The following is a 25,101-nucleotide window of genomic DNA, read 5'->3' as shown; positions in this document are numbered from 1 at the left end:
CTCTCTCTCTCCGTCTGTTCTCCTCTCTAGCTGAAAAACTTTCTAGAACCTCTCTACCCGAAAGAATCTTCTCTTCCTGGCGTTAATCCTCCAATTTTTTTCCTGGGCCAACTCCCGCGCGCCCGGTTGTTTACGCCAACCTGTTTTGGCACGTGAGGACACGTGCCGATAGGTTCGTCGGCCCCGGAATTCGATGGGCATCAAAGGGTCTTCAAACGGTGCGCCGGTGTTACTAATTGTTCCTCCGATTTCGTCTCTTCTGTTCTGCCTCTTTATTGCGCAAAATGCAAGTATGGGGAAGAAGGTGGTATGCTGGGTCAGATTCGGGTCGGATCCTCCGGACCCGGCAGATCTGACCGTCCAAAAACACCGAATTGACCTGTGAAACAACTAAATTTCTTGAAATTGAAGTCAAAATCAGGTTCCGTGACACAAATAGCATCTAAGAAAAGGGCTTTCATGAAAAATAAGCACGGAATTTTGTAAAAATCCCAAGTTTTGGGTTTGAACCGGAAGTGATTTTTCATGAAATACAAACCTTAAATGAGAGAATTGGACTAAACTGACCCTACCATTGGATTCGGAAGGATGGAAACTATAGGACAGAGGTTTTGAAATTGCATGGGCATCCCTTAAAAAAATTTAATTTCATTTTTGGTGATTTAGGGACTAAATTGAAAAAATTTAGTGCAATTAGGACCCTCTTGTCAAAATTGAGCACAATTCTGTGTACAATTGGGCCAAGATGCAAAATGAGGCATTAGAGGGTAATGTCACAACTCATGAAAAGTGAAAAAGGGAAATAAAATGACTCAAATTGTATTTTTTAAGCCCAATTCGAGTTTACGTTTGTGAAGAAACATATGATCCCGAATTGAATTTTTCAATTTTAAGAGGCCAAAATGAAAAAGGATTTAAAATAAAAATATTGGCTATTTTTTCATATTTTTGTGGCCATAAATCCTATATATTTTTTTTAATTTTCTGGTATTTTCTTATATATGAAAAATATTTTAAAAAATACGAAAAATTCCGAAAATTTTTTTTTGTTCAAAATTGATTCCTTAGGCTTGGCCGAGGCTTCTAAAGTGGATTTTTAAAGTCTTTTCTAAAGAAAAATTGATTAAAAATCAAGTATCAATAATACCAACCCATAACCCGATTTGACTCATATTCATAAAATACTTTCATATTTAACCATATCTAGGAAAACTCATGCCCAACTGAGGTGAGAATGTAAAGTGAGTGAGGGCGAGATCAAGTGAGAGCGAGAGAGAACGAAGAGAGAGTTATATAGGTGTGTTGAGCCTAAATATGTTGTAAACCCATTTATGACATATATACTACCCATTTATGACTCATTTAACACTCCTATTATGTCTAGACTCATTTATTAAATATAACCAACCCATATAACAACTCAACCATTCTTATATGCATTAAGAAATGGACTTATGACCCATTTTGACAAAGCCTACCTCTCTTTAACAAAACTCAACAATGGCGTCTCCTTATTCATGTGAGAAACCGGAATAGACACTAGAGTACCCTATAACTTTAACAATAAATGATAGGACAGACCCCTCAAAAGAAAAACTTTAACAATAAATAACTCGAATGAAAAGATGAACTAACAAAGTTATAATTTTTCCAAATCCGGGATTTTTCATCTCGAGTGACGAGCAAGGCAAAATATCACTCAGTGACTTGAGAAACGGATGGAGAAATTGTAGAGTGAAAGGTGCCCAATTCTTTCTGCTATTTTATGAATGCTCTTTGACAATGGTCATCATTTTCAGTGCACATGATACTGTACAACTGAATAGGTCAGTGGTGCATGCAAGCGAACAATAGATTGTATTTGCATGAGATGAGAATGTCATTTTGGTCTTCTTCTATATGGAGTATGAGCTCTCCTGTGTTTTCTGACCTTTTCCCAAATCACGGCCATGAGCTAACATTCACTCCCCATCCCCCTTCAGTGTACTCTATGCTCTTTATCAGCTCTTCTCAACACATTCCCGTAGACGGATGAAGAAAACAATGGCAAAACTAATGCATTTTGGAGTAATTGGGCGTCTGGTGCTCTTTTATATGGTTCAAGACATCCTAACCAGACGTTGCCTCATTAAAACACATAGAAGCAACCTGTGACTGGATGCTTCAACAGAGCAAATGACTTCACATTTCAGACCTTTCTAACATTTCAATGGATTTCTGACATAATAACAGAAGGGTGAGGCCCTCTACTCTGTTATCGACAAAGTCCTTTCTCATGTTAATATCAACTCTTTACCTTCTCATCTGGTCCGAAGGAATCTACGGTAACGAACAAAAGACTGCAATATTGAGTAGTGACCGCATTTGTTGTAGTTTGTCATCCCAATTTCCGATCTCCAATTCACTGTGGTCGTATTAAGCACAGCCGTGGTCCCTTATGTGCTCGACGCTCCAACAAAGCAATTGTCATCTGATCCCTTGTATATCATTTGTGTAGAAGAATCTACCGATCCGTTATAGCAATTTACATTGCATGCCTATATCGTTATGCGCTTACAACATGTCCTCTATTATAGTTTGCAGTCACTATGTGACTGGAACCTAATATAAATACAGAGAGCGGACGAATGTAGTGTATGCCATCAATATACTTTGCTAATGTGAAGGATGCTCTGACTGGGAAGTGTCGGCACGACTTAGTCGTTTCTTCCTGTATCTCCAAGCGACTTGAATGCGAGTTGCCGCAAGTCCTCTCCAGTATGGCGATACATACCTGCAACCAGGCAATTTTTGTCACGATTGCACAATGCAAACAATTGTCTATGCCGTCCATGTAGGAGCAAATCACAAAGTCTGGGACCAAGTATAGCTGTTCCTGCCTTTAGGTTCAAAAAGAGAATGTACACAGGAAACAGAGAGAATCCAAAACAGTTAACTTAGTTTCTATTTTTTTGCCGATTAACGATATGCTTGATTTGCCAATATATAGTAGTGCTAAATCATCTTTTAAGAAAGAGCGAGAACCTTATGGCTCCTTGAACTTTTGGCTTGCGCAGGAATCTTGCAAATAGTCTGGTGACTTCTTCAAGGTCTTCTGCTCGTAGTGCAAAGGCTTCAACATTCGTCACACACGTCACAGTCCTGTTGCTCAGCAACCGGTTTCCAGGCGGTCTTATCTTACGTCCATCTTCAATATCACAGATTTTGAAATGCTCTTCATATGTCCAGTCATTCAATAATTAAAGATTTTCAAGAAAGACTGCAATTTGTACCTTTGCATATAGAAGAACTCTCAAGGCACCAAGCTAGAAGCTCTTCCCCGCATATATCTCCTTCACATAAACTTGTAACCCCGTCTTCCCCTCCGCTCTCAATTTTCCCGCGGACAATGAAAATCAACTTTTCAACAAGAACGCCAGGGTGCAGGATCTTGCTTCCTTTGATGTATGTTTTTTGCCTTAGCTTCTCACAAATAGCATCTGTGATGTGATCCTCCATTACTGCGAATATCCGCACCTGCAACATAATACAACAGATATTGACACGTCTTGAGGTGAAACTTAGTCCAGGCTTATCATGGTAGCCAAATTTTTGATGTCTGGAATCCCAGGTTGCTTCAACAGTTTTATTTTTTTTCCCTCAAATATTTCAGAGATCTCGAGTTCTACACTTCTCTTTGCAGAGATGGTAATTATTGGCTGGACCCGGCAGAACCGTCCCCAGTCATGTTGTGTTTGAAAAAATCCATTTTCCAAAGGATTAGAGCTTATTCTCGGAAGTGGCAGTCTTTGTGGATGTAGAGACAAGCCATAGAAATCTTAACCATGTTGTTCTTTTGTATTTTCCACATTGAGCTGTCTCTGTGATGTGCATCTAGATGCAAGCTTGGTAATGTTTATCATTAGAAACTAACAACCAACAAATAAGACCTTTAACATAATTTCCATTTAGTATCCATCTAAGTACTTGATCACCTAAAAATTAAAGACTGATCATCCAATAATTTAGTAAGCTGATTGAGCAAATGCTACGAATATCAGTAGATAGCTTCTAAGTGAAGACCTATGAAGGAAGCATAGCGGGCGGGGGTCGCTTTTGGTTTCAGATGGCTGCACATGCTTAAAGAGAGAAGAAGCTTAAGTTAAAAACATGGCTTTCATCTTCAGTCACAACAGCAGTGAACTTCAATTATTTCTTTGGCCCCAAAGTTTGCTTATCCTAAGTAATTACAAAATAGAGAACTGATATCTAAGGGTTTAAAACTTGCACTAAATTCCACACTCATTTCAATTCAGTCCCGGGGCTTACTCTTTTCACAAATTTGAAGAGATGGCGTCTAATATCTCTCTGGAGATCTTCAGAAAAATTCTCGAGAAGCATTTCTTCATTGACTCCTCTAGTGGCAGCCCAATTGTATCGCTCAGCTTGGCGTACTCTTCTGCATGATAGGGAATTTTCAGTCAATTGAAAAGGAGCCACCATAGAGCACCTATTGGATATAACCTGTATATCTATATCAACATCAACATCAGCATTTCTTCACTAACTCCACCTATGTATGTTTACATAGCCTGTCCCAAGCTAGAGTAAAGGAGGAGGGTTACGTCGGGCGTAGCGAGCCGGCTGTAAAAAAGAGCTATTTTTATGAGATGAACCCCTCTGATCTCAAGAAGGCGTATGATAGGGTTCCAAGAAAGGTTCTGTGGTGGATTCTTGAGAAGAAAAAAGTACCTTCAAAGTATGTAAAGGCAATCAAGGATATGTATGATGGTGTTACTACATGTGTAAAGGCTTGTAAGGGCACATCAAGTTATTTTCCAATCATAGTAGGTTTACACTAAGGTTTTGCTTTGAGTCCTTATCTTTTTGTCCTAGTTATGGATGAGCTAACAAAAGATATCCAAGATGAGGTGCCGTGGTATATGCTATTTGTAGATGATATTGTGCCTACTGATGAGACCAGAGCTGGGATTGGCGCTAAATTAGAATTATCGATAAGCATGTTGGAGACTAAAGGATTTACGTTAAGTCGAAGTAAGATTGAATACATGAAGTGCGAGTTCGACACGGCAAGAGAAGGAAATCAAGAATCCGTGAATACGCTCGGACAGGAGGTACCCAAGAAAGATGCTTTTAGATATCCGGGATTCATATTGCAAAAGGGGGGAGAGATTGATGAGGATGTAAGCCATAGAATCAGAGTAGGTTGGATGAAATAGTGCAGTAAATTAGAGTTACTGTGTGTGATCACAAAATCCCTCTTAGACTAAAAGGAAAATTTTATAGAACAAAGATAAAGCCTGCAATGCTATACGGAGATGAATGTTGGCCAGCACAAAAGCAACATGAGCATAAAATGGGACTAGCGGAAATGAGGATGTTAATGTGGATGTGTAGTCATATAAGGATGGATAAGATAAGAAATGAAGATATTCGACGAAAAATTGGAGTAGTATCGAGTGGCGAAAAGATGAGAGAACATAAATTGAGATGGTTTAGACATATTCTTCGAAGATCCCTAGATGCTCCGGTAAGAACAGAAGTTTGTTACCGAAAGCATGACATGAAGAAAGGAAGAAGTTGGCCGAAACTTATCCGGGGGAAAGTAATAAAATAAGATTTAATGAAGTGAGAAATAGATTGGCATACGGTTTGTCTTAGGATGGAGTGGAGGAACGCTATTAACATTGTGGAGGGGCAGAATTCTTATATTCCAGACTGTCCTTTTTAGTCCATTTTTCCCTATATATATTTATATATTTTTATTTTTATATAATTATTTCTTTTCTCTCAATCGGTCTTGCTTATATTTTATTTTATTTATTTTGAGTTCATCGACCACTGACCCCAACTAGTTTGGGATAAAGGTGATGTTGAACCTATATATCTATATGCTTATTTTTTTTGTTTTGCTAAATATATATGCTTATCCACAATTAGGGAAAAATATCTGGATGCTCAGAACTACATTATATAACACTAGCACATGACTGGCTCAAGCAACAACAAAAAACATGTCCAGTCCCCTCACATTACAAGCTAGCAACTTATCCAAGATGCAACAGGAAATTCATCGAGAAACTGATAAGCGTAGCGGATGTATCAGTAAATAAAGAAAACACATTCTCTAGGAAACAGTTCCAGAATGTAACATACAGAGAGACACAGTAAGCATTAGGTTGCAGAAAGAAAACAACACAGGCAGAGGACACATGTATGCTTGTGCAGTCTCTTTGCTGATGACTCGTGGACCCCCAGTGTCAAATTTATTAACCATCAATACGAAAATCGACCTAGTTTAAGCCCCTGAGTTACTGATTTAAACAAATCACCTTCTATTAGAGCTCATTTTACCAACTAATGCTTGTCCATCACACATCTTCAGTTAAACCCCTGCATCAAACTTCATAGAGAATCAAATTTACAGCAAAATCTCATGTGGACTTAAACTTGGCTTAGAGACTTCTATGTAAACCCACTAAATGAAGAAAAAACCTCTCAGCTACAGTATGGTCAATAATATGAGAAACCACAAAAACAATGATAATATGTATGAGTAGGCAATAGAGACGATAATTTAAATCCAACATCATATCAAACACCACATACAAGTTCTAATGAACCCATAGCCTAACAATCTCATAGATGAAAGGTCTCTTTCCTGTACCATTTTCAATTCACTTATCACGATGCGTTCAGCTCATCATTCAGTATAAATTGGATAGAACCCTCTAATTCTGTCAACCCCACCATGCAAGATGTTGTAAGAAGTCATGTTTGCTTCTGAGAATCATAGCTATTAATCTTCACCACCATATTCAAGCAGCTAAAATGCCAACAGGGTACTGTATAATGCAATTAATATGTCTCTACTTAGAAGAAGAAGTAAATGAGAAATGTAGGAAGAAATGTCGTATTTACCTTCTTAGCTGTTCAGGTAAACGTCTGTGACTCATCCATTGCTCAACATCACGACGCCTCAATGACATTTCCAACCTCCTGGGAGGATTGGGAATATATAAAAAGTCAGCTGTTAGTTTACATCCAAGATGTCCAGCAACAAAAAGGTGCACTAATGGTCACCATGAACATTCTTAATCAGTATTGGCCAAAAGAACAGACACAAATTGGGAGCAGAGGTGCATAGAAAGGTTTGCATGCAGAGCACTAATAAGGTTCATCAGTCCCCTTGGGGATGCTTTCTGATATGGTATTTCAGTATGTTGTGCCAAGAGATGTTAAGACTTTTTGAAGGACTAGACATAGCCTAGGTGGACCTTCTCTTTTCCCAAGTGACAGTACAGGTTACAATTGGCAGATGCACGGTGATACATGTTCCTTCTCTTTCCCCAAGCAAAGCTCTTCACATCGCAACGACTATTGTATCAGCTTGCCCTTTCATAAGTGGAGATAGAATAAAGCGTCCAAACACCGCAAGTATGTTCAGGCAAACTCCATTTCAATTGGTAGCTAACCATGCTTGAACCGAACCAGCTTAAAAGCAAAACTTAGATCTGCTCATGAATTCTTGAAGCTAACCTATATAAGCATTCGCTGCTGTTATAATGTCTGAATCATCAGAGCCACATCAGCTCAGTGTTACTTAAGATTGAAAATTACCAGAAGACCAATAACTCATATTCATGCATGCCAATAAGCTACGAAACCATGATGAAAACACAACCGCCTAAGACAATATTCACATAACTAAAGCATGAAATCTGAAAGCCGACACCAAAAGACTCACACATGAAATCTACAAAGAATGTCATCATCCCAGATGATAGCATTGTCAAACAGTTTGTCTTGGAAGTCATAAAAACCATCACGCATACACTTCAATATAAATTCTTTTTGAAGGTCATCATTGTATCAATCAGATAAATTTGAATATTTTGCACAAATACAACGATAAAGATTAAGGAACGGATCTGTCAACATAAAAATATTGTCAAGGTGAGAGATCACACCTTCTTCCAAGAGCCTGGAGGAAGTTCTGCATATTTCCAATGAGAAGAGCAAAGAGCAAGAGGCCCAATCCAATAATGCCCATGGTAAACAGGACTTCCGGGACAAAGTAGCTTGGAGTTTGATTTCCCGCTAGAGTACTTATTTGCTTCAAAATTGGACATGGAAAATCAGTTCAATGTGAAAGAAACATTTACAGATTGTATCTTCAAATTAAAGGATATCCATTGCATGATGTCATAACAACACAAGAATGTTTCTCTGCTGGCCATTTTGGCAACTGCAACCACAGAAATAGTGAAGAAAAATAATCAACAAGTTTAGGTTGAATTAAGAGGATATGGAATCAAGATGGGCTGGTAGATATTCCTAACACACAATATCCAAAAGCAATCCCTATTCTGGTTAGTACTTATTATTCCTCTCTCTCAAAAATAAAAAAGAGAATATCAAGCAATGATTTTCTCTTCTGTCCTCATCATTTGATGTGCTATTATTGTCAACAGAAGCAAACCAACTGACTCCTACAACCAAGATATGCCCTACTGCCTCAATCTTTCCGGAGTTCAAGCATGGTGATATTAAAATGGAATTATTAAGGGAAAAAAAAAAAAAGCAAGTGATAAAATGAATAGGAGAGTCCTCTGAATTTGCAGCTTTGACCTGCATTAATGGAAAATCAAAAGTTCCAGGGGTTCATCCAGCACAAAGCCATGCATCTTATTCCATATATCCCAAGAAATCAACCGGCATTATGCTGCAGCTCAATAGCGTGTTTGCTCTAGTGGATATTGCCAAGAGTGGAAAATCATAATAAAACAAGAACAAGGTTTGTTCATTGCCCTCCCACCTTCAGGCAGGGCACAAATTGATTTACAGCTTTATCCTAATTCAATACGTAGCCTCCACCATGCAATTTTACGAGGAAAAGGATAAAGAGCATGAAAAAGGGCAAAATGCCTCTTCCTTTGAATGCATTGCTAGGCTATTGTACGGTGAATCATTTAGCCTGATGAGAAATAAGCCAAACTTATAAGAAACATGCATAAGTACCTGGAATCCCCAGAACAACGAAAACACGTATCTTGTGACCACGCTTTCTTGTAGGGTAAGCTCAACACCGCTTTGATAGATACCATATTTAAAACCACCAGAGGTGTTGAAACAAGCAGTAGCATTCGGATTTTTTTTCCAGCTATTCCATAATGTTTTATTTTCCTTGAATTCCGCAATTTTGTCTCCATGTCCACAATCCATAAAGTTACACAGGTCTGGTTTGCACGCTGCCCGAAGACATTGATTAACCCTCTGGCAGAATGTAGAGAAAAAAAGAGAGAGATTAGTCAAAGAAAAGATTGCTCTTTGGAAAAATCTCACATTCAATAACTAATTTTTGGAATAACTTTAACAGCATTTAAACAGAAGATAGAAATGAAGAGCCCATTCTTATGTGTTTAGATTCAAAATCCTAGAAGAAGAAGGAAGATGTATAGTATGAGGACTGCAGGTCGTATAGTATAATCACATAAAATAACTTGTGATTAGACATTGTGGCTACATAATCATTTGCAGTCCACAACCATGGATGTTGACCATCTTCATATGCCATCTTTATGTGAATAAATTTGATCAAAAAACTTGACTTCAAAGTTAGCTCATTAGTAAGGCCATGCTTGTATGGTCATAACTTTGCTTTGAAATGACATACTGTGTTTCCTAAGTACAGTGCATGACACGTATGAATTTTAAAGGTTCTAGAGGCATCAGCCTCAGCGTGATGTGGAGATGAGATGCCAGTATCATGGCATATATCACTCCAAGACCACATGGATGATTCATCTGAAAGAGGTAGTGAAGTTATGAAATTTGACAATGACATGACTAGAGAACTCAATCCGTGGACATGGGCTTAGCTTTATTGTTAAGTATAACGCAACCTGAAACAGGTTGTGAACGAGTTCAACCCCAATGAACATCTTACAGAAAGGATATACTCTAACAATCAAACAGAAAGGCAACAGAACTAAACAAAGAGGCATAATGATGGTAATGAGTCTTTCAGCAAGAGTTCTGACACACTTTCCTTACTTTTCTGGGGTTCTAGTACATAAGAACAAATTAGGAAGAGAAAAGCATATGATGCGACCCACCTGCAGCCCAAGAAGGTACCAGCATGATCCAACGACATGGCCAGCTAACACAAACATGAGAAGATTGATGACAAAATTTGCCCATGCCGACTCAAAAATGAAGCCAGTAGGAGACTGACCCGCAAGGAAGGGCAGAACTCGATATAATCTGGGAATGTACTGGACAAGAACGCCTGCACGTAAAAGATTCTTTGCATAATTTGCTGCAGACGAACCCTTGAATGTTGGTAAAACTATCAATACCAATATCTGCAAACAGTCGAGCAAGTAATTGATTATCAAAAGAGAGAAGTCATACCAACAGATGAAACTGGCAGATATTATATTTCACTCGGCGGAACATTTCTTTGACACCACCAGATGTGGCAGGGTCAATCACCTCACTATATGTTATATAGATTCAGGATGTTAACACATATTACAAGTCAGTCTTGGAAAAAGACATTGAGTGGAGGCTTGGGGAGAGCTCCTCAGAGAGTATTGAAACGGACAATAGATCCATTTACAAACATGTGATCACTTCGCAATAAGTAGAAGCAATAACATCTAGATTCTCTAAAGGCAAATGACACTGCAGTGATCGGCCAGTAAAGTTGTAAATTGTAATGCAAATTGACTTGACAGCACATTTAATCCAATGCAAATTCGTTTCACACTGCCGACCGCAAATGGATCAAAGCATGTCAAAAATCAATATAATTCAGAAACAAATTAAGGTTGATGCATCAGAGAAATAAGGAATTACCTGCGGAAGTGGAAATGCAACAAAAAGATCTATGAAGAAGTATCCTCGCAGATAATTGAGAGCAATTCTTTTTGGATGGTCAACTAAATCTCCAGCACCAACCACTCTAGTCTCAGGAGCTACATAAGCCAACCTAAACTGCGAGAAATTGCCAAAGAAACCTATCATCAAGGACTCAAAAGGCAGCCTTGAAAGCTTCTAATATGACAGCATTGCACCTTAGTTTAGTTTCTTCATGAAGAAGTAAGGCATAATAGAAGTTAAGCACCAAGTCAAATACCAACCCGACACATTTATGGTCATTACTTAAATAAAGTGCTGAATATGGAATTTAAAATTTGGATAGTAGATCGACTGACAATGAGAGAGAGGCAAAACTTTCTATCTCATAGAAGTCTGTTCTTAAGCTCCTCCAATGCAGCTATTTTGAGTGAAAGTTCAGCAAGCCTTTCCAAAAGTTAAACATCAATTGACTCATCTTTTTCCAAGGAAAATGAGTACCATGTTTCCGTTAAGAATGTATCAAGGGACATCACACTGATAGAAGAGTCATCCACTACAGAGGGTTTCTATCAACTCTACTATTTCAGGAAGTATGGACCTGAGAATTCCGAATTTATGAAGTCCAAAACAGTTAAGTGTAACCAGCCACTCTGAAGAATTGAGTCTTTTTTTCTGAATGCAAAAAACTCTAGCAAATATTTCGACCATCCAAAAAACCTGCATGACAGATAGAACCACTTGTCTCATTTTTTCTCTGCTCTTTTTCACACATAAGAAGATGAATGCCTGCAAGGTGAGTTCCTTGGTAATACTTGTGTTTTTCTTAGAATGATGATGCTCAAGTACAGAAACTTTTGAGAAACTGGGACAAGAAGTTTGTGGCCGGACTTATGCATCAGCTATGTAGTCAAACCTTTCACACAGCATTGCAATTCACTTTGTCCAAGTATACAATATGTATCTGATTGAATGGAGTACAAAAGTGGATACAGTTAAATAAAAATTTACTTTTGAGTACTCGAATTGAAAACCGCAGAACATTCATATAACACCATGTAGGTATCCTCAGAAAAACACGTTTTCCCCTTGAAGCATTCAAAAGTTGTTACAGGAAACAAAAACAAAATCTATAATGGATGAAAAGAGTAAGATAAAGAATAAAAGGATACTGTTAAAATCACCAATAAGTAAAGAAAACAATCCAATAAGTTGGTGAAAAGCAGCCTACCTGAAGAAGAATGTGCAATAGGTATATGAGGTCCGTCATGCTTCTGAAAGCAACAATTGTTGTTGTCATGTGCCAGTTTAATATTATACACATATTGTCCTGCATTTAAGGATGGATCAGTGAAGGGAAGTAATTGTGTGCAAATATGATGGTTGTTTGAATCTGCAAAAGAAAAGTTATGAGACCAATAAAGTACAAGCACAAAAGCCAAAATGCAAATGAACAAGAAATTTTAGGGGACATATGATAATGACCTTTTTTTTGCAGAAAGTCACGAAATGGATAATGAGTTTGATCAGGACTTTCTCGAGAGTAGTTAAAATGGGTTTGGGCTATTATATTTACTCAATAAATGCAAAAGGGATGCCAACCTAAACAGGTTTGATGACTTCCAGAAAATATATTCAAAGAAAAAACAAAAGAAAAAGAGGAGATAAATTCGGTTGATTAGATCAGCCCTGGCCAAAGGAGATTTAACATATTGTGCCAAGGTCAAATTTTGAGAATCAGAAGTAAAGTATGAAAGAATTAGGTTATAGAGAAAGATAAACCTAGGCTACACCACTGGATTGTAGTTTGGAGGTCTACATGTGCATCAAACCACGATTAAGAAGTTTAATCGGTAAAGTGAAGAATATCTGAAAAATTAACATGACAGTAAAAACTTGTTAAGCAGGAGAAAAAATTTAACCTGAAATAGGTGGTTTATAGCAGTGTGAAAAATGGGAAAAATTTCAACTTCACTTGGGGACTATTTAGGAATTCGAGAAAAAAAGAAAAGAGCATAGTAAGAACTGCATTGACACCACCACCAATATTTTTTAAGCCATTTGAACTTGAGAATGCTAGTAAGCCAGCAGGAAGATAAGCAACTGAGCCATACCTTTTGAACAGACAGCAAGAAGAAGAATAATGGGTCTATAAAGACAGCCAGCAAGCAAGAAATGACAAAAAATTTATTCCACCGCTGGACAACTTGAGCATGAGGATTCATAACACCAGGAATGTGGGCATTGACATAAGATAAGAACCTCCTTGCCCAACCTTTGGCATCCCCATAAAGAGCATTGTGAAACTGCAAGTAAAAGTTAAGCAGAGAAGCATCTTTACTTAGATGAGGTGAATTCACATATCCTCCTATCAGATATAGCATAATGCATATAAAATGTGCTCCAAAGAAAGCATCTTTGATAGTGAAGTCAATCTCAGATAGTCGTTGTACCTCTTGAAATCATCGTCACCACAACTGCCAAGTCTGACACTAATAAAAAGTTGTGCTCAATCTTAGAGATAGAGTCATCACCTACATGATACTGCAACCAACTTATCTGAAATCTTAGGCCTTTGCTTTTGTTTTAAGCCAAATCAAACGGCTCTTTATGAATTTCCAGCCAATAAGAAAATAGAGCATGAGATCGGCAAGAATAGATGTACCTTAACATATTCATAACTAGACAGGAGACATCTAATGAAAAGAGAGCAAAGAAAAAGGTTAATCCGTTTCATTAGTAGATGGTTTCATCAGAATGACAAGTAGGAGCATGTAAATGAATAGAAATCAGCAATAAAATCACGAATAAGTAGCTAAAATGGTGATTATATGACTGCCACAAATAACACTCTGTTGAAAACTAATACTAGGAAAAACAATGTCTGGTTCCTGACAACAGCAAAAAAATTCAGCCAAAAATGAAATGACAGCAGTAACATGAAAAAGCAAATAGATTAAGTAGTCGCAGAATATAATAGTAAAACAAAAATTTGCTAAGCGAGAAGTGAATGTGATCAGAAAGTGGGAAGATAAAACTTGCGATTTCTCATTTTCTACAAATGACGGTTAAAACTGACAATTTCCAGCATTCGGCATCAAGGGACCTAATCAAACAAAGCAAAAGGCACTGCAAGTATGGTATTTACCTTGGGATCAAATATACTTGAACTCTTGAAACTCGTATGTTGCGCTCTTTTATTATAATATGATGGACAAGTTGTACAGTAGGGGTCATCGCACATCCCCAGTTGCCCAGACCTCAGTAAATGTTCATTTTTGACAGCATAGTGGTCATCAGTGGAGTCGAGGCGATCCTTTATACCAAAAGAAGGGAATTTTTCTTGCATATATTGTGACTCCACTGCCTTGCTTCCAGGCAAACCATGGTTACGCCTGAAGGTCCTTTCAGGTCCGTGACTGACGTATAAAGGGCCACTCATTTGTGAGAAAGGCGTCCTCTTTTCACTCCTTAAAGGTCCAGTATAACCTACTAGATTAGGTATATTTTCATGTGGCTCCATGGAGCTCGCAGGGATGGAAATTGATGCGCTCCGGGTCCTAGATACAAATGACTGCAGCCGAGAGCTGTTAGGATCATCTGATAATTGGTGTTGCATTTCCAACAGCATCGGTACTTCATCTCTTTCATTATCGACCATTTTACATAGTAAATCTGCAGAAGGAAACATTTAATCAGGATACACATGCAGTAAAGCAACCTTGCAGACTATCTTTCACTAAACTAAACACGTGACGGAGAATGTAAGTCGACTAAATCAAATCTATTTTTCCTGTCAGAACAAATCCAGATTAGTAAAGGAAACTGAGGAAGTTCTGTAACAGAACTTCTCTTTCAATCTAAGATTTCGCAGTTTTATTCCTCCAATAGTAATGCTTCTTTGGAAACTTCATGGTATTAGCAAGATCAAGGCCACACCCGCGAACTGATCAAAGGCGGTGCCATGAGAGTGAAGGGAATCAATTCGACAAAATACACGCCCTGATGCTAAGACCCCAATGCTAGAAGGTACATAAAAGGATAAAGAAACAAAGAAAATTCTGGTGGGCACCGGAAACAGATTGACTAAAACCACAGAAAAGACACAAGAAATCGAAAGATTTGAGTTGTATACTTAATTATTCGCTAAAAGCTACCGATCACTCGTCACATGCTGTTAAATACGTGTACATGGGTTTCATAACAAATGGACATACAAGGACACGAGCATTAACTGCAGAGATCATCAACCGAGACAGGCATCTACACAGAGAAGCGGCGAAAACTAGCGCATTTCGACAAATTTACACAGCCAATACGCACAGTTCAAGCACAACACACACCAACTTCGCCGCCCGAAAGTACCGATCAGTTCCCGAAGCGGCGAAGCAGGAACAAGTATACCCAGAGCGTCGAAACCTGCTGCCTGTCACTGGGTAGCGGCAGCGAGAGGAGAGAGCGCGAGCTCGAGAACCAAAGTCGCCGACCCGAAGGGGGGAGGCTCGTCTTTCTCTCTGGTTCCGGCGGTCTCCACGCCGAAGAAGATGAAGAAGACGCGATGGAATATCAACGGAGGAAAAACAGAGGAAGCAAAAATGGGAATGGAGACGGGAGCGGAGGATTCTCCTGTTTCTAACGGAGACCAGTGCAGGCCGAGTGATTGCGAACAAAGACCACGAGCGTTGACCGGGTGCAAGAGCCGCAAAGACTCGGTTTTTATTATTTTTCCGACAGGTGAAAAAAAAAGAAAGAAAGGAAGACCTCTTAGCTGGAAAGGAAAAGAACTGGATTCTTTCTCACGTCGTGCGGAAACAAATTAACGAGCACTGCAAGCATATCGAAACTAAAACTTAACCTGCCAAATCTATTTTGTTGACCGAATGGACATATTAACGATCAAAGTTTAAACAGACTCGCTAACTTAAAAAAATCGTCGAAAACAAAAACTTAAAAAATTATCGAAAAAATATTTTTTTTACCAAATAAGTTGAAGACAAGTTATAATATTTTTGGATGACCTTGTAATTATTTTCCATCACATCAGTAGGTGTCGGATACATCAATCTAATGGTTAAGATTCAGAATAAATTGATATTATTTATAATTCTTATCTTTTTGGGTATTATTTTTTTTTTTTTTGTCAAATTTTGGCATTGCTTCTTCTTTTTTTGGGTCGAACAATTTTGGCATTACTTTTTTTTTTTTTTGGGTCGAAATTTTGGCATTACTTGAGTAGGCAGCTTTCGTAGGAAGTTGCCTGGACTGGCGTTGAGAGGGTGGTGGGACGATCCGACAAAGGCTTGACCCAAGAAAAACGCCTCTTTGACTTTTCATTCGCTTTTTATTTAAATTTATTTATTTGTTTAAAAATGAGTTTTTTTTTTAAATTGTAAAAAGCGTCACATTTATTTTCTGCAGTATGCATAAATTATATTATTTTCTCTATCTCGGACTCGCATTTGTTTTATTTGATTATTTGTCGAAGCTCCTGTTCAAACCCAAATCCCGAATTATACCTTAGTCCCACTTCGTGTCCCGCCGTCCTCGTAAGACCCGAATCCCTTTTCTTTGTTCCTGATTTGATAACTAATAAGTTCAGGAAAAATACTAAATTAAGGGGAAAAAAAAAGGAGAGAAAAGACACCTTTTGGTCAAAGCTCGCATCGTACACATTGGGGGATGGAATTACCATGATATGAGATTGAGATCCCCTTATTATAAACTTATAATAACCCGTATCGTATAGACTCGAAAAACCCTTATTATCTAGATAAGTGGATACATAAAGTTTGACCTAGTCTTTGTGTAAATCGGTACGATACTTGAATGATCTAGGCTCGCAAACAACTGAAAGTAGGCCACGTAGTTCCATTGTTCGGTCATACATTAGAACATTACTTTCTTGTCCAAAGGCGGGGTCTACTGGATGACCGAGTTCGAACGGCCATTGATCATCCAGATGACGTGTAAGTTTCACATAAGAAAATTTATGTGATATGGATCGGACAGCTGGGATGGATCCGACCGAGCGAATTTGAAAAAAAAAAAATTTGACGTCCCCAACTTGCAAGACATTTTTGTGGGTCAAGGGATTCGAAGGCGAGGCAGAAATTCGCTCCAGTTGTGTTCGGTCCAGACTAGGCGTCCGCAACTTGCATGACACCGATGTGAGTTGTCTGACTATTATCCTCAGATTCACACTCATCTGTTTAATTCAAAAAAATAAAAAATAAAAATAAAAAGGGAACATAAAAAACGATAATAATAATAATAATAAAAAAAAAAAAGTGGTATCAACGTACACGTGACGTTGGTTAGTGGTTAGATTTGTAATTTCAGAACCCGGACTAAGACCGTTCACAACAGGAGACATGTGCTCGATCCCGGGATGACCGAGTCTTCAAAACCTTACAAATATGTGGCCATAGGTCCAGGGGGCCGGACTGTTGGGGGAACACATTGTTGTGTATTTTAATTTTGGGTTTTCAGGTGAGTTTCCGACGAAGCTCCATGACATGATGTCCCGTTCGTTGACGCTACGCGAGCTTCGAGAATTCTACGGACATCGCGAGGTTGCAAACTCATCTCCTCATAGACTGTTCTTTTCTTTTAACTAGCCACCGCCTCGTGGTCGTGGTTGACTCACCATGTCCCAATAGAAGGAAAAATAAGACAAATGATCCATCAACTTTGGCTCAATATGCAATGTGATCCATGAACTTTTAATCTATTTAATTTTATATTTAACATTTGTTATAGTCCAAGGACCATATTGGACATGTATCAAAGTATAAGGACAACACTGAACAAATTAAAAATTCACGGACTATATTGAATATTAGGTTAAAATTTAGTGACTATATTGTATATTGGGTTAAAATTCATACATTTGTGTCATTTTCCTCCGTGCAGTAATTACTCTTACCAAATCAAACTTTTCTTCACTATTAAAACCTCTCTAACAATCGACATTGAAAAGTTCCCACCTAATTTCCGGGTCTATTTGACTTGAAGATTCAAAAAAGCCACGGAAGCAAGCACGTAGGTTCTCAAATCAAACGAAAGATTCATCCCAATTTTCTTCAAGGGAAAAAATTGAAATGAATGTCCAAAGCCCAAACTTTCCGGCCAGCCCAACCCGGAGAATAAGCGGGCCGTAGGGCCCGGGCCAGGGCCCAATTCCCAGCATCCTTTCTTTCCTCGTTGAAACATACGGCGCCGCCTCCCTCTCGTTTTCTTTTCGGTAAACTAAAGAAAAAAGGCAGTAATAGCATCTGGAGGCTTCTTTCTTGCCGCACAAGCTCCAAACTCTAGCGTCATAGTTCTTGTATTAAATATCGTTCCTTCACAAAGAAAGGTCGGTTTATAACTTCCGAGAATCAGCCTCTGCACGTCGCTGCTGGTTCCTGCTATTTGATTTCGCTCGTCTGCTTGGGATTTTGTTTATTTTCCGCAGCTGTTGAAGTGGAGTTTTCGCGGATTTCGCAATGGTAAGTAGTTCAATTGCAGCCTATTTTCTCACGCTGTTTGGTTTTCAGGGTTGAGTTGAGCGTGGCAATGGAATATGACAGAGATTTTATCGTGTTTCGTTGATCAGGCATCGGTCACGTCGCCTTTCGTGGTGGGCGCCACCGTGGCGGCCGCCGCGTTGGGTGGGAGATACATGATCGCAGCGTGGCAGGCGTTCAAGGCGCGCCCGGCAATCCCGCGCATCCGGAGATTCTACCCCGGTGGGTTCCAGCCCGCCATGACCCGCCGCGAGGCCGCCTTGATCCTAGGAGTAAGGTAAATTTTGGTCCCGGCACCAAGTCCGGGCAATCCACGTCTTATCTGCGCCTGAAATATTGAGCGCCGTGCAATTCCTTCACTCACGTTCTTTTTTCCCATCTCGTTCTAGTCTTTGACCTGTGCGACTTGCGTTGGCTGATGCTGTGAAATTGATGACAGAGAGCATGCGGCCATGCAGAAGATAAAGGAGGCTTATAGGAGAGTGGTGGCGGCGAATCACCCGGATGCCGGCGGGAGCCAATATCTGGCTTCCAAGATCAACGAGGCCAAGGATGTGTTGATGGGAAAGACGAGAGGCTCCGGTTCTGCATTCTGAATTCCGTGTGGCGGTATCGGACAGGTAGCTGATGGATGGAGATTGAACGCTGGATGTCGAGAAGGGACTCTCCATTGCATGATCCTCTCGTACTTAACATTCCTGTGTACCGATTTGACAATAACAATTTTGATCTCTCTTTGCGTCAAAACTTGTCATAAATCAATTTTTTTAACCATATAATATATCGTTGGCTGAATTGTTATATAAGCTAGTTATCTTCAATAAATTGGTCTAAACATAATATGAATGTTAATTAGGTCATAAGTGGCTACAACTTACTTATTATTCAATATATTTGTATGACTTTCTCATCATCTCTCTCGTCCTTACTCAATTTCGTGTTCGCTCACTCCGCATTCTCATCACAGTTTTGGTATAAGTTTTTATAAATTGAATTAAATATATTTGGTATGGTATGATTTGAGTATGAGTAGGATTAAATATGGCTTATTAAATTCGACATGTAATAAATTGATTATAAACGGCTTAAATAAATCTATTCGAGTCAAATTATTTATTACTTGATTTAAATCCGATTCAATTCACCTGTTTGACGGGATTAATTATCGCACGCTCTAGCATGGCCACATTATGTTGACGTTTTCTCAAAAGCAATTCTTGGGAGTACATATGCGAACAGTACTTAGAGATGAGAGACTGGGAGAAAGCTGTCCTAAGACGGTTCAATAATCAACGCAAATGACAGATGCACGGCAGGCATGTGACGGGGGTGGGTAGTTATGGTGAACCATAGGGCAACACGAAGGCTCCAGGAAACTGATACCCTCGTCTGGGAAAGTAGTTCGTTGAAGACCTGGAGGAGTTGTGCTAGCAATACACTTTTCCACTGCTTAGCTTGGGGGCCAAATAGAAAGACAGGAAGAAAAATAAACCACACTCTGCCATGAAGTTTGCAAGAACGATATACAGAAGCTGGAGAGTAACCATGGCTTGAGAAAGACAAATTTCATCTGAAGATGATGATATTTCATAAAAGCACACTAATGTTGCCGGAACAATTTGTATGATATCAAACCATCTGGTGCAGGAGGAACTGGAACAAATATAACGACCAAGAAGAGTTTTTCGAAAGAAAAGAGTACGGTTTTTATGCCAAAAGACAAAGACATTTGAAATAATATGCTTTCCATGAAGCCAAAATCACAAAAGGGGAAGGGGAAAGATGGAAGATCCAAATCAATAGTAGAAGGAAAGCCACTAATGTATACTTCAAACAAATGGGATCAGCAAGCACCAAGGTATGGATAAGAAAATCTGATGCTGCCGAGTTTAGTTCTACTTGATTTGTCCAAGGCTTCAGAGAAGCTGCAACAAGTGAATATGAGGGATCTAGCACAACTCACACCTCAAAAGAAGAGCAGAATCACCTACACACGCCAATATATAACACTCTTGACCAAATGGAAAAAGATAATCAGGGTACAAATCCAATGTCCTTGAAGTATTCATGCTCAAGAGCACTCCTGGCCGTAATTCTTCTGCTGGGGTCCAAGCAGAGCATTTTCTGGATAAGTGGCAGCATCGTTAGCTACAACGTTATCATCTAGTAAGCCATGAAGTTCTATGTCATAATTTTTGTTCGTTCAACTTTCCTTAAGAAACAAACGAAAGCAGGAAAAATAAATGTGAAACGTAGTGATAATGAGAGCTCAGAACACGGGTCATTATTTGGGAAGGGGATATGCAGGAAATGTCAAGGTTAATGAAACTACACTTGAATCATCAATTTGTTCTATCTCACTGTTTCAAATTCTCCTACCTGCAAGGATCTATTTGCCCAAAGTTACATTAATTAGACCCTAAGCCTTCCAACTTGCCTCCTGAGGTAGCCAGGTAATTGATGGAAATCATGCATAAGGACAGAAGTCAAATGTGTTGTGCACCATTCTCTTTTTCTAAGCCAAGCTTGATACAGTGATATGGGTATAAGGTAGATCAAGTTGGAACAAGGCAAAAAATAGCAAATAAACGTTGAGACACGACACACAGTGACGGTCGTGCTGTATGTTCAAAGTGCCGTACTGGAATTGGATTCTCGATCCCATCCCTAAACCCCAGCTTAATTTGAAGAGCAAGCATCCTATAGGGTTGTGTGCCCAGAGGTCTCGATTTTTCTATTCTTTTTCCATTCATTTTCCTTTTCCTTTCGAGGGCCATGACTTGGTGGTTGTCAGTTCAATTATACTCTTTGTTATTCCTGTCCGAGATAAGCTAACCTCCGACATAATTTCTGGAGATGTTTGCTGGATGTTGATGTAGAGCTTAACTTTGGTTCCACTTAGAGATTAGACCTAAAAGAACATCAACGAAAACTTCTAGAAAAAGCACTAGTTCCAAAGTTTCCCAACTTTACTTCAGCATTATCACACAGCACATTTCAAAATGAGGTGCATAAAGGACGAGTATTTAGGATTGCAACTTACAGATAGAAGATCGATTCCAGCTGAATCTAGACCTGGAACCACATCTTGTAGATTCTGAAAGCATGGATCCAATGTTTCAATACTTTTTTGAGAAGACATTATCATGATCGAATAGCAAGGTCATCAAAAGTTCAGCATAAAACGTGAGCCAAGTACCTTCGAAGGCCACTTAGGAAAGGCAGACTTGAAATCTGGCAGGGCAGTTACTCCTGGCCATGTGTCCTCATTTGGCGTGCCCAAGATCCTTCATAGCAGGAAGAGAAGTAATTTAGATTATTGCCTGTTTGTCTGTTTAAGTTTTGACTACCAAGATTTATATAAGCACACGTGGATGGCCAGGATCAGTTATTAATCCAGGAAAAAGAATTCCAACATCCAAAGCTCAATCCAAATTTGATCCAGTCAGGACAAAATGAAATACTATCTTCAGAAGTCAGAGCGTGCTTCATTGCTGAACATTATATATGGTGGGGTTAGTAAAAGAAAATACTGTGGCAGCTCAAATGTTTTGTGATTGCCATTTGAAATATGTGGTTCTGAAAGTTGTATATCAGCCCAAAAGAGTTAAAGATATCCTCAGTAAGTTTGTATATAAGACCTATAAGAAGGTCAAAGATTGAAAACAAAACCATCATCGAGTATGATATCGATAGTTCAAGTCACTGACAAATGTAGCATTGCTGAACCAGAACCATTTTTGCCACTTAATTTTATATGGACAGGCACGCAAATAGATACATGAGATGGTCTGCAGAATCATGAATTCCTGAAATATAACCATGGCGTGTGTCTTTGGTGGAGCAGGTGCTCAGCAGACGCACATACACATAACAGAATCGTGGGACTGATGAATAACAACAGACCACATTAATAACTAACTTCTAAACAACGAATAAGGTCAAAAGCTTGCGAAGGGAACAGCAAATCATTCTGAAAGAGCTGTAGCACCTGAATATCTTGAACAGCTCATCAATTTCAGAATCTCCAGGAAATAAAGGGCGTTGGTTCACCATCTCAGCAAATATACAGCCAACTGACCAGACATCGACCGGGGTAGAATAGTGACGAGAACCAAGAAGTATTTCTGGTGCTCTGTACCATAAAGTCACCACCTAGAAAGAAAGACCGCCAATATCAATCTATACCAAACTATAAACTATCAGAGTTTAAGATGATGTAAGCAACAATCCTTTTCACAATGTCACAAGTTGAGGCATCCGACCCTTCAACAGCATCGTCTAAAGTGTTCGTAGTGCCTCACATTTGGATAATCAAAAGTACCCAAAAATAAACTAGAAACGTGCCCTAGATTTCGATAGGCTATGGACAAGTACAACTATGGAAGACATTCTAAAAGCATGAAACATGCTAAGAACAGCTTTTGACTATGCAGCTAATGTTTGTCTCTTTCCCTTTGTGCAAATCCATAGTTTCCAACTTCTCAAAAATTTATGTGATTTGTCAAGCAGGGATACCTTTCTTTGATAGAGGAATTGAATTGGCAGAACCAAAACAGAAGATTCAGAAAATTCAGCAACAAGAAAGCCAACTCATTCTCATTTTACTTTAATTATCCGACATTATTTGATAGCAAAGTAGCACCAGGAAAATTCTAAAAAAAAAAAAAAGGAATCTCCCTACTGGGCTTTGTGCAAAAGATAGAACCAAAGACTCCAAACAAATTAGTTATGATACTCCTGAAGTCAAAATATCCAACGTTTTTTTTTTTTTTATACCCAAAGAACATGCCTAGATTAGAACAAACATCCATCCAAAATTTAGCAGTACATAAACAAAAGATGAGAAGGATATACTACATGTGGTAAGATATGGCCATGAGACAACCAAGACAGTACTTGACATGGGTACCTCATGTGTAAAAGTCCTAACAGGAATACCAAATGCTCTTGCAAGTCCAAAGTCAGCAAGCTTCAAGGCATTTGTACGCCGATCAATTAACAGATTCTGAGGCTTCAAATCTCGGTGGAGAACTCTATGTGAGTGACAGTACGCTATTCCACGCAGTATTTGATAAAGAAACATCTGCAAAGGAAGATTGCTTTTCATCTCAAGAGAATGATCATATCTTCAAGCACAAAGGTATGGACCTCCTAGAATAGCAGCAAACAGCTCACTCACTTTTACCAGACGTGGATCCTTGGCAAAGTCTGGAGATGAATCCATATGCTTCTTCAAATCCAAGTCCAGATACTCAAAAACTAGATACAACCTATTCTCACTATGCACTACATCCTGTAACCTGCCATAAACAAAAGTGCAAGTGTTCATATATGAGACTATAAGACAAAAAACTGCTAAGCATAATAGGAATGAGAATCCAAATAAAAACGATTAAAAGATCAATAGGAGCAAAAAGTTAAGGCTAATGCGTTTGGAAAACAATACTGGAAAACACTCATTTCGTATGCTGGGGAAATAAAATATAGGTCAATGTGCTTATAGCTGCATTACAGTGCCTAGAAGAACTAGGCTATCACTTGAGGAGTAAATGTAATCATCTTTACCTCCTAGTGGAGATTCTATCTCCCTGTTAATGAAAAGCAGCCTCAACTTTGTCATTGCAAAGATGTCCAACATTCAAAGATACAGAAATACAGGAAAGAGACCTGACTATATTTCCGTGCTGCATTTCCTTCAGGAGAGAGATTTCTCGGATTGCAGTGCTCGGTACTCCTTCATCTTCCTGCTCCAAGCGTATCTTCTTCAAAGCTATAGTCTCATTGGTGAGACGATCCCGGGCCTTATACACTACACCGTATGTTCCTTCACCGATCTTCTCCACTTTCTCGTACTAAAAGATTGAACAAATTTATGTCACAGACTAACCACGGAGCAATATACATAATAATAATAATTAAAAAAAAGGACACAACCTCATTTTCAAGTACCTGATCCATCCAGCCCAGGTTAAAAGGCGTTCTGGCGCCAGAACTGCATTATATGAATATTAAATTAAATGAGAACTTAAAAAAACATGATAAAAGCAGCTCCTAATACACTAGTTACCCAACCCAATGCCGTGGACAATGCAGGAAAAGAACACCTCGTCTATCTTTCAGCTCGACTCTGCTCTGCTGCACACTCTTTCAGCAACACACCACGTTTTCTACAAGAAACCCATGCACTACCGAGCCAAAACCTTAATTAAGCTTTTCTTATGCACTTTAACATGGGCAAAACTCTGAAAATCGACAGGAGACGACGATCTGCACAATCTAATCGCTAAAATGCTCTCAATCGCAGCTCACGCCATAGAAGCAGACAGATCAGATCCCAGAGGCAACAGAACCGGACCCAAACACCAATCAAACAAGGTCCGGCCGCAGAACCCGCAGACGACGAAGCGAAGCAGTGATCGACCGCCGCGCATTGCGCCATTTTACTAAGAGGGACCATTCGACCATCGCCGTTACAGCATCGAATTGCGCGTACGGATTGAGAGATTCCGGAGAAGACAGGCTCGCTCGTTCGACAGAGCAAGTGAGGGGGTGTGACGAAGAAGAAGAAGAAGAAGAAGAAGTACCTGGTTGCAGAAATGGCGGGTGTTTAGCGCCAGCGCTCGCGGAGTCTTCTTCTCCCTCTGCGGGTTTGCGTGTGCCTTTTTATTTGGTTCCTTCCTTCCAAATCGAGAGCAGAGAGGGAGAGCGGGTGCGGATAGGCTGCATA

The 25,101-nt window shown here is 39.2% G+C and overlaps 3 protein-coding genes across 6 annotated transcripts; 1 reads left to right on the top strand and 2 right to left on the bottom strand.

Moving 5' to 3' along the window:
* Positions 1-2,386: 2,386 nt before the first annotated feature.
* On the bottom strand, positions 2,387-15,450 carry LOC115748716 (probable cyclic nucleotide-gated ion channel 20, chloroplastic). 2 transcript variants are annotated; one of them, XM_048282351.1, is made up of 14 exons: positions 15,283-15,450; positions 14,012-14,538; positions 12,978-13,169; positions 12,095-12,193; positions 10,864-11,001; positions 10,238-10,367; positions 10,119-10,162; positions 9,022-9,276; positions 7,971-8,116; positions 6,922-6,999; positions 4,309-4,438; positions 3,273-3,516; positions 3,025-3,187; positions 2,387-2,773 (listed from the first exon to the last, which is right to left on the bottom strand). In XM_048282351.1, the coding sequence occupies exons 2-14, from the start codon at positions 14,522-14,524 to the stop codon at positions 2,656-2,658; spliced, it is 2,250 nt and encodes a 749-aa protein (XP_048138308.1). In that variant the 5' UTR covers positions 14,525-14,538; positions 15,283-15,450; the 3' UTR covers positions 2,387-2,655. The 2 variants fall into 2 exon arrangements, with proteins under 2 accessions (XP_048138308.1, XP_030541168.1); XM_030685308.2 differs by having other exon boundaries at positions 10,119-10,367; positions 15,283-15,449.
* Positions 15,451-18,143: 2,693 nt separating this feature from the next.
* On the top strand, positions 18,144-19,111 carry LOC115748721 (mitochondrial import inner membrane translocase subunit TIM14-3-like). Of its 2 annotated transcripts, XM_030685318.2 has the most exons (3): positions 18,144-18,353; positions 18,461-18,648; positions 18,811-19,111. In XM_030685318.2, exons 1-3 carry the CDS (start codon positions 18,351-18,353, stop codon positions 18,965-18,967), a joined length of 348 nt encoding a protein of 115 aa, XP_030541178.1. In that variant the 5' UTR covers positions 18,144-18,350; the 3' UTR covers positions 18,968-19,111. The 2 variants fall into 2 exon arrangements, with proteins under 2 accessions (XP_030541178.1, XP_048138623.1); XM_048282666.1 differs by lacking the exon at positions 18,144-18,353 and having other exon boundaries at positions 18,413-18,648.
* A 973-nt stretch (positions 19,112-20,084) lies between these two features.
* On the bottom strand, positions 20,085-25,101 carry LOC115748720 (cell division control protein 2 homolog). Of its 2 annotated transcripts, XM_030685316.2 has the most exons (9): positions 24,959-25,097; positions 24,324-24,366; positions 24,042-24,226; positions 23,554-23,674; positions 23,284-23,457; positions 22,363-22,526; positions 21,571-21,658; positions 21,415-21,468; positions 20,085-20,495 (listed from the first exon to the last, which is right to left on the bottom strand). In XM_030685316.2, the coding sequence occupies exons 2-9, from the start codon at positions 24,330-24,332 to the stop codon at positions 20,406-20,408; spliced, it is 885 nt and encodes a 294-aa protein (XP_030541176.1). In that variant the 5' UTR covers positions 24,333-24,366; positions 24,959-25,097; the 3' UTR covers positions 20,085-20,405. The 2 variants fall into 2 exon arrangements, with proteins under 2 accessions (XP_030541176.1, XP_048138532.1); XM_048282575.1 differs by lacking the exon at positions 23,284-23,457 and having other exon boundaries at positions 24,959-25,101.

This window comes from Rhodamnia argentea, chromosome 1 (assembly GCF_020921035.1).
Source record: "Rhodamnia argentea isolate NSW1041297 chromosome 1, ASM2092103v1, whole genome shotgun sequence".
Lineage (NCBI taxonomy): Eukaryota > Viridiplantae > Streptophyta > Magnoliopsida > Myrtales > Myrtaceae > Rhodamnia > Rhodamnia argentea.
The sequence above is the reverse complement of the archived record's forward strand: the minus strand, read 5'-3'. Positions and strand labels throughout refer to the sequence as shown.

What these genes read in the sequence shown, in the direction of transcription:
- LOC115748716 (XM_030685308.2), bottom strand. Translation starts at nt 14,524, where the DNA reads ATGGTCGATAATGAAAGAGATGAAGTACCGATGCTGTTGGAAATGCAA. An exon ending in TCTTCAAATTTGTGAAAAGA is followed by an intron (nt 3,517 to 4,308) that starts GTAAGCCCCGGG and finishes ATTATGTTGCAG; the next exon opens with GTGCGGATATTCGCAGTAAT. An exon ending in AAAGTTCAAGGAGCCATAAG is followed by an intron (nt 2,774 to 3,024) that starts GTTCTCGCTCTT and finishes GCCTGGTTGCAG; the next exon opens with GTATGTATCGCCATACTGGA.
- LOC115748721 (XM_048282666.1), top strand. Translation starts at nt 18,428, where the DNA reads ATGACAGAGATTTTATCGTGTTTCGTTGATCAGGCATCGGTCACGTCG. An exon ending in GCCTTGATCCTAGGAGTAAG is followed by an intron (nt 18,649 to 18,810) that starts GTAAATTTTGGT and finishes AATTGATGACAG; the next exon opens with AGAGCATGCGGCCATGCAGA.
- LOC115748720 (XM_030685316.2), bottom strand. An exon ending in GAGCTGTTCAAGATATTCAG is followed by an intron (nt 21,659 to 22,362) that starts GTGCTACAGCTC and finishes CCTGCTATGAAG; the next exon opens with GATCTTGGGCACGCCAAATG. An exon ending in TTCCTAAGTGGCCTTCGAAG is followed by an intron (nt 21,469 to 21,570) that starts GTACTTGGCTCA and finishes CCATGCTTTCAG; the next exon opens with AATCTACAAGATGTGGTTCC.